Source organism: Lithobates pipiens, unplaced genomic scaffold, assembly GCF_037356315.1.
Source record: "Lithobates pipiens isolate NorthernLeopardFrog02 unplaced genomic scaffold, aLitPip1_a1.2 Scaffold_23, whole genome shotgun sequence".
NCBI classification, from domain to species: domain Eukaryota; kingdom Metazoa; phylum Chordata; class Amphibia; order Anura; family Ranidae; genus Lithobates; species Lithobates pipiens.
Genome location: NW_027507785.1, coordinates 275,346,057 through 275,358,109, shown reverse-complemented (window position 1 = coordinate 275,358,109; position 12,053 = coordinate 275,346,057). Strand labels below are relative to the sequence as shown.

General features: G+C 41.7%; 1 protein-coding gene across 1 annotated transcript; it reads right to left on the bottom strand.

Annotated features, from left to right (window-relative positions):
- Window positions 1–3,084: 3,084 nt before the first annotated feature.
- On the bottom strand, window positions 3,085–10,510 carry ZBTB37 (zinc finger and BTB domain containing 37). The gene is made up of 3 exons (XM_077453233.1): window positions 9,565–10,510; window positions 6,033–6,132; window positions 3,085–4,807 (listed from the first exon to the last, which is right to left on the bottom strand). Exons 1-3 carry the CDS (start codon window positions 10,491–10,493, stop codon window positions 4,280–4,282), a joined length of 1,557 nt encoding a protein of 518 aa, XP_077309359.1. The 5' UTR covers window positions 10,494–10,510; the 3' UTR covers window positions 3,085–4,279.
- Window positions 10,511–12,053: the final 1,543 nt, after the last annotated feature.

Here is a 12,053-nt window from a genome sequence, read left to right as displayed (position 1 = left end):
CTGCATATACAGACTAATCTTTCTGTTGTGGGTTTAGTAACACTTTAAGTTAACCAAAATTTTATTTGATAAGTGTAAACAGTTAACCCCCAAGGAAACCATTTTAATGACAATAAAAGCTCAAGCGAAAAGTCCTTCAAAATAATTTTAATACAGGGGTGCTCAACCATTTGAAGAGTGAGAGCCACTTAAGTGATTTGGTAACCAGTCACGGGCCATAATAAACTATGGGATTTTACCACCCCCAAATGTAAACGAGCCCTTACTGTCCTAAGCCCTGTATAAGGCTGCTTTAACACTGATGCTCTGCAGTTTTCCCGCACCGCGGGTGCAGCTGCGACTTTCCTGCAGGTTAGCTGCGCTTTCACATAGACATCTATTACATCTTGCAGGTGTACTTCACCAAACCCACAGGATATAAGAGAAGTCTATGGCTCAGTACATCTAACCCCTAGGAAAGTCTGCACCTGCAGATCCGTGTGAAAGCAGCCTAATAACCCTTTTGCTGTGCTAATATGGCCATTGCAAAAGTGCAGTGTATGTGACGTTTAATACACTGACCTTTTCCTCTTCCAGTTTCTGCTGGCATCGCTCTTCAGGCAGCTAGAAAGGTCCCAGGCGAAGTGCACTTGATATAACTCCACCTGGGACAGGATCTGGCGCTACAGAGGAAGCATTGGCTTATGTGGCTCCTGCTCCCTCTGTAGCCGCTTGCTTCCTCTGCTGTCGGCACTGGCTCCATGCACTCTGATGGCTGGTCGGCATACTGTTAATACCAATCTGGGCTTGCCGACCTGCCATCCCAGAGCATGAGGTCTCGGGCCACATCAGAGGACTCAGCAGCCCACGGGTTGAGCACCCATGTTTTAGTATTTTAAAGAACCGCTTGAGGATTGTATCTGTGGAGTGGGTATAAGCGTAAAGTGTAAATTGCACCTACCTCCATGTCATTGTAATAAAGGTTTGATAGTCTGCATCTCCTTGGACGAGGTGCTGGCACATTGGAAACCTATAGGGCAACCAACTGAACCTAGTTAATTTGAGGTGGCGGTCCCGTTATTTTTTTTTTATTTTTTTAGGTCTTTCAAACATCAAATTGGTCATAATGGTGTGAAAATGTCATTTACATTTCACATCCAACATTCCCAGCACCATCATTACAGATGTAGTGGACAGCCTTTTAAGTTCCGTCAAAGGGCTGACACATTTTTCATATACTGTATAAAGTAAATATTAAAAGCCCTTTAGAATACAAAACCAACTCCCATTTTCATTCCTCTGAAAAACAAATAGTAATAAAATGAAACAAAACGGCGCTCTATAACATATGGAAAACTAAAAAAAAAAAAAAAAAAAAAAGAATAATAATAAATAAATATATGAAATACTGTTGCATGGCCCTCATATGCCAGGAAACCTCCTGCATGTGCCCCTGGCATATAAGAAGCTCACGGAAAATAACGTATACTCAACTTCAGGTGTGTTAAAGCATATTCACTAGTCAGTTTGCAAACTTGTGTTGCCATCAGGTAGATAAAGTGAAGTAGATCTCCCTTGTTCATAAAACAAAAGGTGCGGAAGAAGCAAAGAGGAGAATTTTAGCTATAGTCTCTTATAAATAACAATTAATAAAAAATAAAAAATCAGGCTATTTAAACACGAGAATAATACAAGGATCCGTCTCGTGCTCCTGGGAAAGCCTCTGATGCATGTATAAGAGCTAGCTTAGTACATCCTAACTTATAGCAAGCAACTCTCTCTTTAGAAATTCACAAAGCAGGCAGCTGGCAAACAACACCAAGAAAAAAATAACTTTCTTATGTAAGAAATACGCACATACTGTATGTACGGTACGGAGGAATCTTCAAGGAAAATTTAGCCTAAAATCATTTCTTTAGTTTTAGGTGAACTCCTGCAAGTTTCATCATCCTGCTGTGTTACAATGCCTGGGGTCCCTGGGAGGAAGAAAAACCCAGGACTGCGATTACCATGGCAATAGGGTGGAACTACAACCTTAGGAGTTGGTGTCAAAAGAGTTTTAAGCAGCAGCAACTCTATTCCAACATAAAAATTCGTGAATTTCTAATGCTAAAAGTGAAAAAATAAAAAATAAAAACCTCAGAAAGCCATTTTAATTTATCATCAATCTGAGTTGCTTGTGGCCAGATTAAGCATGATTTTCACACTGCGTTTAATTGGGACCACAGTCTTCTAGTCACATGACTCTGAGTTTGTGCATCCTCACTCTCATGCTCCAATATGTGGGTTCAAATTGAAAGCAGTGCAGGAACAGCAAAACACAAACCTACATTTTCTTAGGCCAGGGCTCAACAAATCCAAAGCACAAGGTCACCATGGCGACTAGAAATTGCGACCTAGCACCTGGGCTTTTGTCAGTGGTTGCACTGTGTGCGCTCTCTGCCTTCTTCCCCACGCTGGGAGCCTCAGGGCGGCTTTCATTGCTGTCATTGGTTACTAGGACTGCTGATGTCCTAGCAACCAATGCCACTTTAGCTGCTGTGTGTGCACACATGGAATTCCCATTGGCTGTGGCACAGCCGTGCATTTTCTTTGGGTATTCTGCGTGCCGAATACAGATTGGTCCTCCGTTCGTCACCGCTTTGCTCTTTCATTGGCTATAGAGGGTGGGCTGCACATTGACTGGCTAGGGAACGATTCACGCGTTGAGTGGCTGAAGGAGCGGTGCCACGCTGTGTGTTTTAGAGAATGTGTGGCTTTACTCAGTGACTGAGAGAGAGCGGAGAGGAAGGCAAGCCCACCGCCACCCGGACAGCCGCCAACATGATTTCTTTCCCCAACACCCCGAGCACAACACTGGCATCACCCCGGGGGATATATATTGTATGTTACCGAATATCACACAGGCAAAGGCTGAAAGACACCCTGATATAGATGAGGTAATATATATATATCTATATATATATATATATATATATATATATAGATAGATAGATAAATATATATAGAGATATATCTACCTATATATAGATATATATATATCTCATATATATATATATATATATATATATATATATATATATATTATAGATATAGTGTATCACTGACAGCCCATCACCCACATGTCATATGTATACAAAGGAAAAAAAATGGCTCCTAACTTTTTTAGCTGGCTCCTAGATTCAAAGAAAATTTGTTGAGCCCTCAGAAAATCGTACGATTGTTTGTCCTCTGAAATTTTTTGGCCAATTTTCTTATCAGATTCAAGGCCATTAGGAAAATAAGTATATTGCCAACCATGAAGATTTAGTTAAAATGGCCACAAGCAGCAGAAGACTCCAGGTTGAATATTAGTTACAATCTGCATGAACACTGTGTCCCGTGTCTGTTTTTAGGTTTCAAAGGAGTGTACCTTTAAGAAGCAAGAAAGGACTGGAAGATTTTCTGTGATGATTTGACTTGCTGCATCTGAGAAGCTTTGCCGTAATAAAATAATAAAAAAAAAAAATAAACAGGAAAAGGTGATCAAACCGTGCCAAGTCCACCTAAAACTCTGTAATAAATCACAAAAAGAGTTGTTGTTTTCAGCCTCAAAGATGCCCCCATTTCACTGCTAGACCAATGACGGGAACAACTGTGATGTCTAAAAGGTTACTTATTGCAGTGCCGCCCCATTCAATCAAATAAAAAAATTTAAAATATACCTTTCATACAGGTATGGAAGAGACCCTGACTCTGCTACAGAAGTATTTTTGAGCACCCTATTAACACACCTATGACAGCACCATCAAACTTCTATGCAGGCCGAGATCAAAAATACACTGTCTGCCAAAAACATTTCAAAAGAAAGTTTCAAAGATTCTACAACACCTATGGCAGCTCTTGGAGAACCCCCTTGCATTGTATCTGAATGCGCAGCTTTCTGTTTCACTGTATATGCTTAGAGGTTCATCAGATTCCAAGTGTACTTGAAAAAAGATTAAAAGGATATATTCACTTAAAAAACAAAAAAACAAAAAAAAAAAACAGTAGCTCTTTTTCTTCATACAGTTGCTGTTGCTTTTTGAAGTCAAGAGAAAAGATGAACATAGGAAGCTAACACATGGTTACTTTTCTGGATTTTGGCAATAAAATTCTCAAACTTCCCATCATTCCATTTGCTCTGATTCGGCATTTTAAGAGCCCAACCTTGACATGGAGAGGAGCAGAAGGGAAGGAAAACATTGTTAAAATCTGTTGAGGTAAAAGGGGAGGATATTAGTCTCTTTGTGTCCTCCTGTAATATATATTTTCTTGTGTTTTAGTCTGGCCCAGTGGTGGATACTGAACCATGAGCCGTTTCCCCGCCGTACGTCATGTCAGATGTTGCCGAGGGCCCTACTGCACCGGCATCTTCGTGAGGAGGCGATTCTTCACCAGCTGGGCCTCGCGAAGTGACTACAGTGGTGGTCTCAGGAGAAATACTGTGAGGACCCTCCAGAGGAATACAGCCAGGGTGGTTCTTCCGAAAGTGCTGATTGAGGATGGCCTGGAAAGGGAAACTTTTCCCACACACATGGCAGTGGAAGGGCTTGTTGCCTGTATGTTTGCGGATATGGTACTCCAGCTGATCCTTGCGGGTATACTTCTTCCCGCACATCCGACACACAAATGGAGTGATTCCCATGTGAAGCCGCATGTGCCGATCAAGGCTGCCCTTTTGATTGAAAGATTTGGCGCAGTAGATGCAGGTTAGCCGTGGGTTATAGCGGAACCATCGCTCTGACACCTCCTGTTCACGGAGATATTCTACGTAACCACTCACCCCAATAACTCCTGTTTCTTCCCCCTTAATTAAAAAAAAAAAAAAAGATACGTTTAAAACACTACTTGCAAGAACTTACAAACATGATCCTGTGAATACATTTGAGCTTCATAGATAACAAATTGCAAAGATCAGTGTTGCACATACAAATCTAAAGCTGGTCATAAGCGGTTTGAATCTCAGCAAGGATTGGCTGAGATCTGAACCACTTATGGATAGATTAACTTGGGTACAGCCAACCCATTGGATGTTTCATGTGATTATTGCTAGCGGATATAGTCGCTAGCAATAGTCCCTGTGCATTCTCCTGTTAGGGATGGCTCTCTATATCCCCCCAGTGGGGGAACACAATAGCATCATGGGAGGAATTCCCCCATCAACACTGACTGTGTTAATGGGAAATTCCTGTGATTTTCTTTCCTGCAACTTATTATTGCAGGAAAGAAAATCATACCATCTAAAGTCTAAATAAAATTGAAAAAGTTTCACCCTGCAAGGCAGTATCATAATGTGCTAGTGTGCACTGCATACTAGCACATTATGAAAGACTGAAGTGGAACTTCAGTAATTTTTTCAACTTTCCATCTATTAAATCTTCTGCCCTTGTTGTTTTAACTTTGGATAGTAAAACATTTTTTTCAGCAGCCCACTTTCTGTTTCTTGTCTGGTAAAAAGCCTAGGCTTCTTACATCAAGCACAGCTCTCTCTCTCTTACTCTTGTGAGAGTTTGCCAAGAAGGGAGGGGGAATGAGTTATAAGAGGGCCAATCTGAGCTGCAGGGCTTCAGAGCTGGAGGTGTGCCTCTGTGTGTGTCTCTGTAAATCCAGGAAGTTAACAGGCAGCAGCTTCAGCTGCCCACAGTTAAAATGGATGCAGCCAGACTCAGCGGTGGGAGATTTCTGCAGCATATTTGGCAAGTACAGAATCACAGTGTATATAAAATAATATGCAATATGAAAAACTTAGTTATACAAATGTTTATGTATATTTCAATTCTTGACAGAAATTAAAATAAATGATCAGAGAGGTGCCACTGCTTTGCTTCTGTTTCTACCTTAATCCTTTTCAGCTTTGGAAGATTTAGGAAAGATGGTTAAAAAGCTGGGACAAGAATAAAAACAAACAATCTATCTGGCTTTATATAACCTTTTATGCATGACAGATCCTGGGAGGAATGCAGTGAGGGTGGGGTGTAAATGTGAAACAAAAGAAAATTTGATTTTAGCATGATTTATATCCAATCACTGACCTGGGAGCTGTGCTGCTTTGGTTCCTCCAACCGCCGAGGAGACTCACTCTTTGCTCTGTGCCTCTCTGGCATGGCACTCACGCTGCCAGATGGGCTGAATCTTGGGGGGAAAAGGGAAATCAACATTGTTAGATAGGTAGGCTCCTGATTGGCTAACTGACTTTGATTGACAGCAGCGGGAGCCTATCAGGAGCAGCGTCCCAGATGGCCAAGGGACTCCTGGACATCGCTGGACAGAGAAGGGGCTTGGGTAAGTATTGGGGAGATTGAGGTTGCTGCACACAGAAGTTTTTTTATCTTGATGCATATGCATTAACCACTTAAGAACTGGAAGATTTTCCCCCTTAATGACCAAGCCATTTTTTGCAATACGGCACTGCATCGCTTTAACTGACAATTGCGCGGTCATGCGACGCTGTACCCAAACAAAATTGATGTTCTTTTTTCTCCCACAAATAGAGCTTTCTTTTGGTGGTATTTGATCAGCTTTGCCCTTTTAATTTTTTTCACTATAAACAAAAAAAGAGTGACAATTTTGAAAAAAAGCAACAATTTTTACTTTTTGCTATAATAAATATCCACCAAAAAATATAAAAAAATTGATTTCTTCCTCAGTTTAGGCCGATATATATTCTTCTACATATTTCTGGTGAAACAAAAATCACAATAAGCGTATATTGATTGGAAAAGATTTATGACATTTTTATTATTATTATTATTTTTTTTTTTTACTAGAAATGGCTGTGATCTGCAATTTTTAGCGGGACTGTGACATTGCGGCTGACATATCGGACACCTAACATTTTTGACACTTTTTTGGGAACCAGTGACATTATTACAGTAATCAGTGTTAAAAATATGCACTGTTATGCCGCGTACACACAATCGCACATTCCGACAACAAAATCCGTGGGTTTTTGTTCCGACAGATGTTGGCTCAAACTTGTCTTGCATACACATGGTCACACAATGTTGTGACGTACAACAGATTTTTTTCCGACAACGGATTTTGTTGTCAGAAAATTTGAGATCCAGATCTCAAATTTTGTGTGTCGGAAATTCAGATGGAATATGTCCAATGGAGCCTACACACAGTCGGAATTTCTGACAAAAAGCTCCCATCAAACATTTTCTGTTGGAAAATCCAACCGCATTTGCGCCATTATTGTACTAATGACACTGACAGGGAAGGGGTTAACATCTAGGGCGATCAAGGGGTTAAATGTGTTCTCTGCGGGTATGTTCTAACTTTATGGGTTCACAGCCTTGTGAACAAGCACAAATTGATCGCGTAAAACGCGTCAACAAGCTGTGTTCCTGTGATTCATCTGCATGGTGACAATAAAAGAATAATTGAGCATTATCCATCTCATTGTAGTGTGCAGCCATCTTTCTTTTCCTTACATAAGAAAACTTCTCAGAAGTGACTCATGCTGATAGCACAGGAACGAAGCAGCAGAAAAAAGTGACACTCAGTGCTCTTAATTGAGACAAGTACACACTATAGAGGGATTTGCTTTGTTCAAATTTCATGCCTGAGGTTTACAACCACTTTAAGCAACTTCAACTGGATTTGTTCTGCAATGTTAACCGCTTGCCGACCAGCCGCCGCAGTTTTACTGCGGCAACATAGCTCGGCTGTGCGAATCGCCGCCATGTTACGTTGCTTCTTTTTGTGGCCACTAGGGGCGCCCGCTGCGCGCCCCCGGAGCTGATGGGAGTGCCAGGCGGGCTCCCATGATCGCCCGCGATACGGCGAGAACCGGAATCTCTGTATGTAAACACAGAGATCCCAGTTCTCTGAGGGGAGAAGAGGCACATTGTGTGTTCATACAAAGTATGAACACCGATATATATCTCTTCCCCTAGCAAGTCCCATCCCCCCTTCAGTTAGAACACGTAGCAGGGAACACAGTTAACTCCTTCCCTGCCAGTGACATTTTTACAGTAATCAATGCATTTTTATAGCACTGATCGCTGTATAAATGCTAATGGTTCCAATAATGTGTCAAAATTGTCCGATGTGTCCGCCATAATGTTGCAGTAACAATAAAAATCGCAGATTGCCGCCATTACTAGTAAAAAAAAATAATAATAAAAATGCTATAAATCTATCCCTTATTTTGAAAACACTATAACTTTTGCGCAAACCAATCAATATATGCTTATTGCGATTTTTAGTACCAAAAATATGAAGAATACATATCGGCCTAAACGGAGAAAAAATTTGCTTTAAAAAAAAAAAAAAGTGGGGGTATTTATTATAGCAAAAAGTACATAATATTGTGTTTTTTTTCAAAATTGTCACTCATTTTTTGTTTATAGCGCAAAAATAAAAACCGCAGAGATGATCAAATACCACCAAAAGAAAGCTCTATTTGTTTGGGGAAAAGAGATTTTGTTTGGGCACAACGTCACACGACCGCGCAATTGTCAGTTAAAGCGATGCAGTGCCGAATAGTAAAAAATGGCCTGGTCATTCAGCAGTCAAATCTTCTGGGGCTGAAGCGGTTAAAGATGGTTTGCAGCTTATCAAAACCATTTCTTTAGATTTAATGAGTGTCAGCAAGTGTGTTACTGTCGATAGGATCACCAGCTGAAAATAAAGGGAAAAAAAAAAAACCCTAAAAAAGAAAACAAATGCAGCCACCACATTTAAAGACTGATAAGCTGCAATATATAAAATTATTTTTGGGGTTTAATACTGCTTTAAAATGACTGTGCTGACGGTGGGGATATAAATGTTGGGGTATCTTCCTGATACTGTCATTAGAACTGATGGAATGGTTTGGATTAGTGTTTTATGTTAGCATTTTACTTTCTTTACAATAAATGAGATCCTTGCCTATTTAAGCAGTGTGTTAAAGAGGATGATGGGTTTACTTCCTCTTTGATTCCTTGCAAAGGTAAAGCATAATGGACTACTATGCATCGTTGTTCTCTTGTGTACGGAGCCTCCATCTTCTCGGTGGATCTCGCTGCTCCGGCGCTGTCATTCGACGATGCCGCCATGACGTCACTCCCGCGCATGCGCACGGAAGCCGCCACTCACGGCATATCGCCGTTGACAGCCGCGCGCTCAGTGCGCCTGCTCGCCGCTGTCTACGGCGCATGTGCCATAGACAGCGGTGCCTGTCTTTCGGCAAATATCTCCTAAACCGTATAGGTTTAGGAGATATTTCTTGGACCTACATGTAAGCCTTAATCTAGGCTTACCTGTAGGTCAAAGTGTTTTGTAAGGGTTTACAACCACTTTAATTGTTATAGCTAACCTTGTTAGTATACCATCATCATTAACTTTATCAGAGCTTTGATAGACTAGCTAACTATAGGAATAGACAAGTTAATCCATATTTATAATAAATAGGGGGAACCCAGAACCACCCAATATTTATTTCAGCTGTTAAACATTTTAATATTAGAGAACAGGTTCAGCGGAATGTGACTAACCACTGCTAGCTATACAAACACAGTAGATATATTCGCCTACTTTAAAGCTTTAGTGCTTTGAGGTGAACTGATCATCACTTACCTGTCTATTTCACTGCTGGTTGGCCTTGATAGTTTGGAACCAGAGGACGCCAAACTGAAGCTCTCCTGTCCAGCAGCGCTGTGCCCTGTTGTATCGATGACCATCGCAGTCACTTCCTCCGCGCTGCTTCCATCCTCGCCCGATGGGTGGTTCTCTGGACCCAACCACTCATCCAAATTCTCCGTCTTGATACGAAGGGCCCCCATCACCCTGACATCATCATCGCTCCGTTCTCCTCGGTCTGCTGACCCCGTTTCCACATACCATTGTCCTGCTCTGTTAATTCGAAGAATGGGCTCCCTGCTCTCCACATCTGATCCTTGCTCCACCATCTGAGGACTTGTGGACTCCTCAGCTGGGCTCAGCTCTCTAATGTCTAGTACAGTGCTTACCTGGCCCCTCCGGTTCCCTGAGGACCTTGGAGTGCTGTGCCGTGGACTCAAGCATCTAGTCAAACTCTGGCTGACACGGTGGGAATCTTGAACCCTCTCTTGATGTTTAGGCCTGGTTTGACTTAGTTCTTCTTCTGATTCCGGTGAACTGATCTTTAAGTGGATGCCTTCGAGGATCTGTGTGCACTTATCGATAATATGCTGCATTTGCAAAAAGCTGGCGGCTGTGAGATAGCTTATGATGTCAGCAAGCTGTAGGCAAATACGCCCTGTATAGCAGAAGGAGAGCAGCTGCTCGAAGACCCCGGGATTTTTGATAACTGATAAAGACACCGCGCTCATCTCGTTCAGGGACATGTGATCTCGAAAATAAGGTGAGCTTGCAGCTAGCACCACTTTGTGTGCCCGAAAGGACTGGCCTTGCACATTGACCACAATGTCACACAGGCGGCCTTGCATCCGCAGCTGGTTGAGGTGACTCAAGACAGAGTTGCTGAACTCTGGGATCTCCAGCTGAATGTTACCTCCTTTGTCCATGGCTGCCCCTTGCGTAGACACTCAACCCTGCAAAGAGCAGCAAAACAATTCTTCAATAAAACATCAATTGCCACATTCTAAATTATGTTGTGCGATTTTCACTTCCTCACATAATATTTCATTTCTGATATCTTTACCTAATAGTTACTTGTAATGTTGATACAGGGCTAGTGGCGCTACCTGTGCTAGACTGCTTATTCCCTCTGTCAAATGACCAAATCCTATTTAACAAATACTTATTATAGACGATGGGGTCAATTAGCATGCACGCCACACTGTCAGCCGTGTGGATGCTAATTATTATGAGTAGGATAATAGCCCAAAAGAGGGAAGAAAAAACAAGTAAATAAAAGTGAAGAAAGTAAAACTATACATATACGTGACGTACCCTCCTATACATTGAAAAAACCTGAATGTATTCCTTCATACACAGTTCTATTCTACTGTATATGCAAGGAGGCTTCAGGTCTTAATCTCAATACTACTACTGTAGCCTTAGCAGATATGTGAAAAAATTCAGGAAAAATTCAGGAAAAAAAAACTGGCAGTGTTTATGTCTGCAAGAGGCAGAAGTGACGTCATGACTAGAGGTCGACCAATATGGGTTTTTCTCTGGCCGATGCCGATATTTAGAAATCATGGCGGCCGATAGCCGATATATGATGCCGATTTATTTATTTTTAATCCCCCTTGATCTCATAAAATCTAACACCTTTCCCACTGGGCCATTTTTCAGGCGCTTTTGGGCTAAAAATAGTGCCTGTAAAGTGCCTGCAAAACGGCTCCCCTGCAGTCTGTGTGAAAGACAGAGTGCTTTCACACTGAGTGCCCGTTCACACAGGGGCGACACGACTTGCAGCGCGACTCACAGACGCGACCTGCACACGACTTCAGCAGCGACTTGCAAGACGACTGTATAGAAGTCAATGCAAGTCGCCTGAAGTCGCCCCAAAAATAGTACAGGAACCTTTTTCTAAGTCGGAGCGACTTGAGTCGCTCCTATTAGAACGGTTCCATAGTACAGAATGGAGCGTGACTTGTCTGGCGACTAAGTCGCCTGACAAGTCGCGGTAGTGTGAACGGGCACTAAGGCGATGCGCTGGCAGGATCTTAAAAAATGTCCTGCAAGCAGCACGTTTGGAGTGGTGTATACTGCTCCTCCACCACTCCTGCCCATTGATATGAATGGGCACCACTGTCGAAGCGCATGCAATGCGATTTGGCAGCGGTGATTCACGGGCGCATTTAACCTCTTCCTCGGCCGCTAGCTGGGTTTTATGTGCCCCACTAGCAGCCAAATAGCGCCGCTAAAATGATGGTAAAGAGCCGCTAAAACTTTCAGCGTTTTACCATTAACGCCTGATACAGAAAATTTCTTACATTTAAACATTTATTAAACAAAACAAACCTCCAATCAGTTTACTTGTATGTATGATTTAGATTTAAAAAAAAACCTATATATTAAATAAAAACAGGTAGTCAAAACTTTTGGACGAAAAAAAAAATGGGCTAACTTTACTGTTTTTAAATATTTTTTTTTTAAATAGTGTATTTTTTTCC

What these genes read in the sequence shown, in the direction of transcription:
- ZBTB37 (XM_077453233.1), bottom strand. Translation starts at nt 10,493, where the DNA reads ATGGACAAAGGAGGTAACATTCAGCTGGAGATCCCAGAGTTCAGCAAC. An exon ending in ACCAGCAGTGAAATAGACAG is followed by an intron (nt 6,133 to 9,564) that starts GTAAGTGATGAT and finishes TTTCCCCCCAAG; the next exon opens with ATTCAGCCCATCTGGCAGCG. An exon ending in CAAAGCAGCACAGCTCCCAG is followed by an intron (nt 4,808 to 6,032) that starts GTCAGTGATTGG and finishes TTTTTAATTAAG; the next exon opens with GGGGAAGAAACAGGAGTTAT.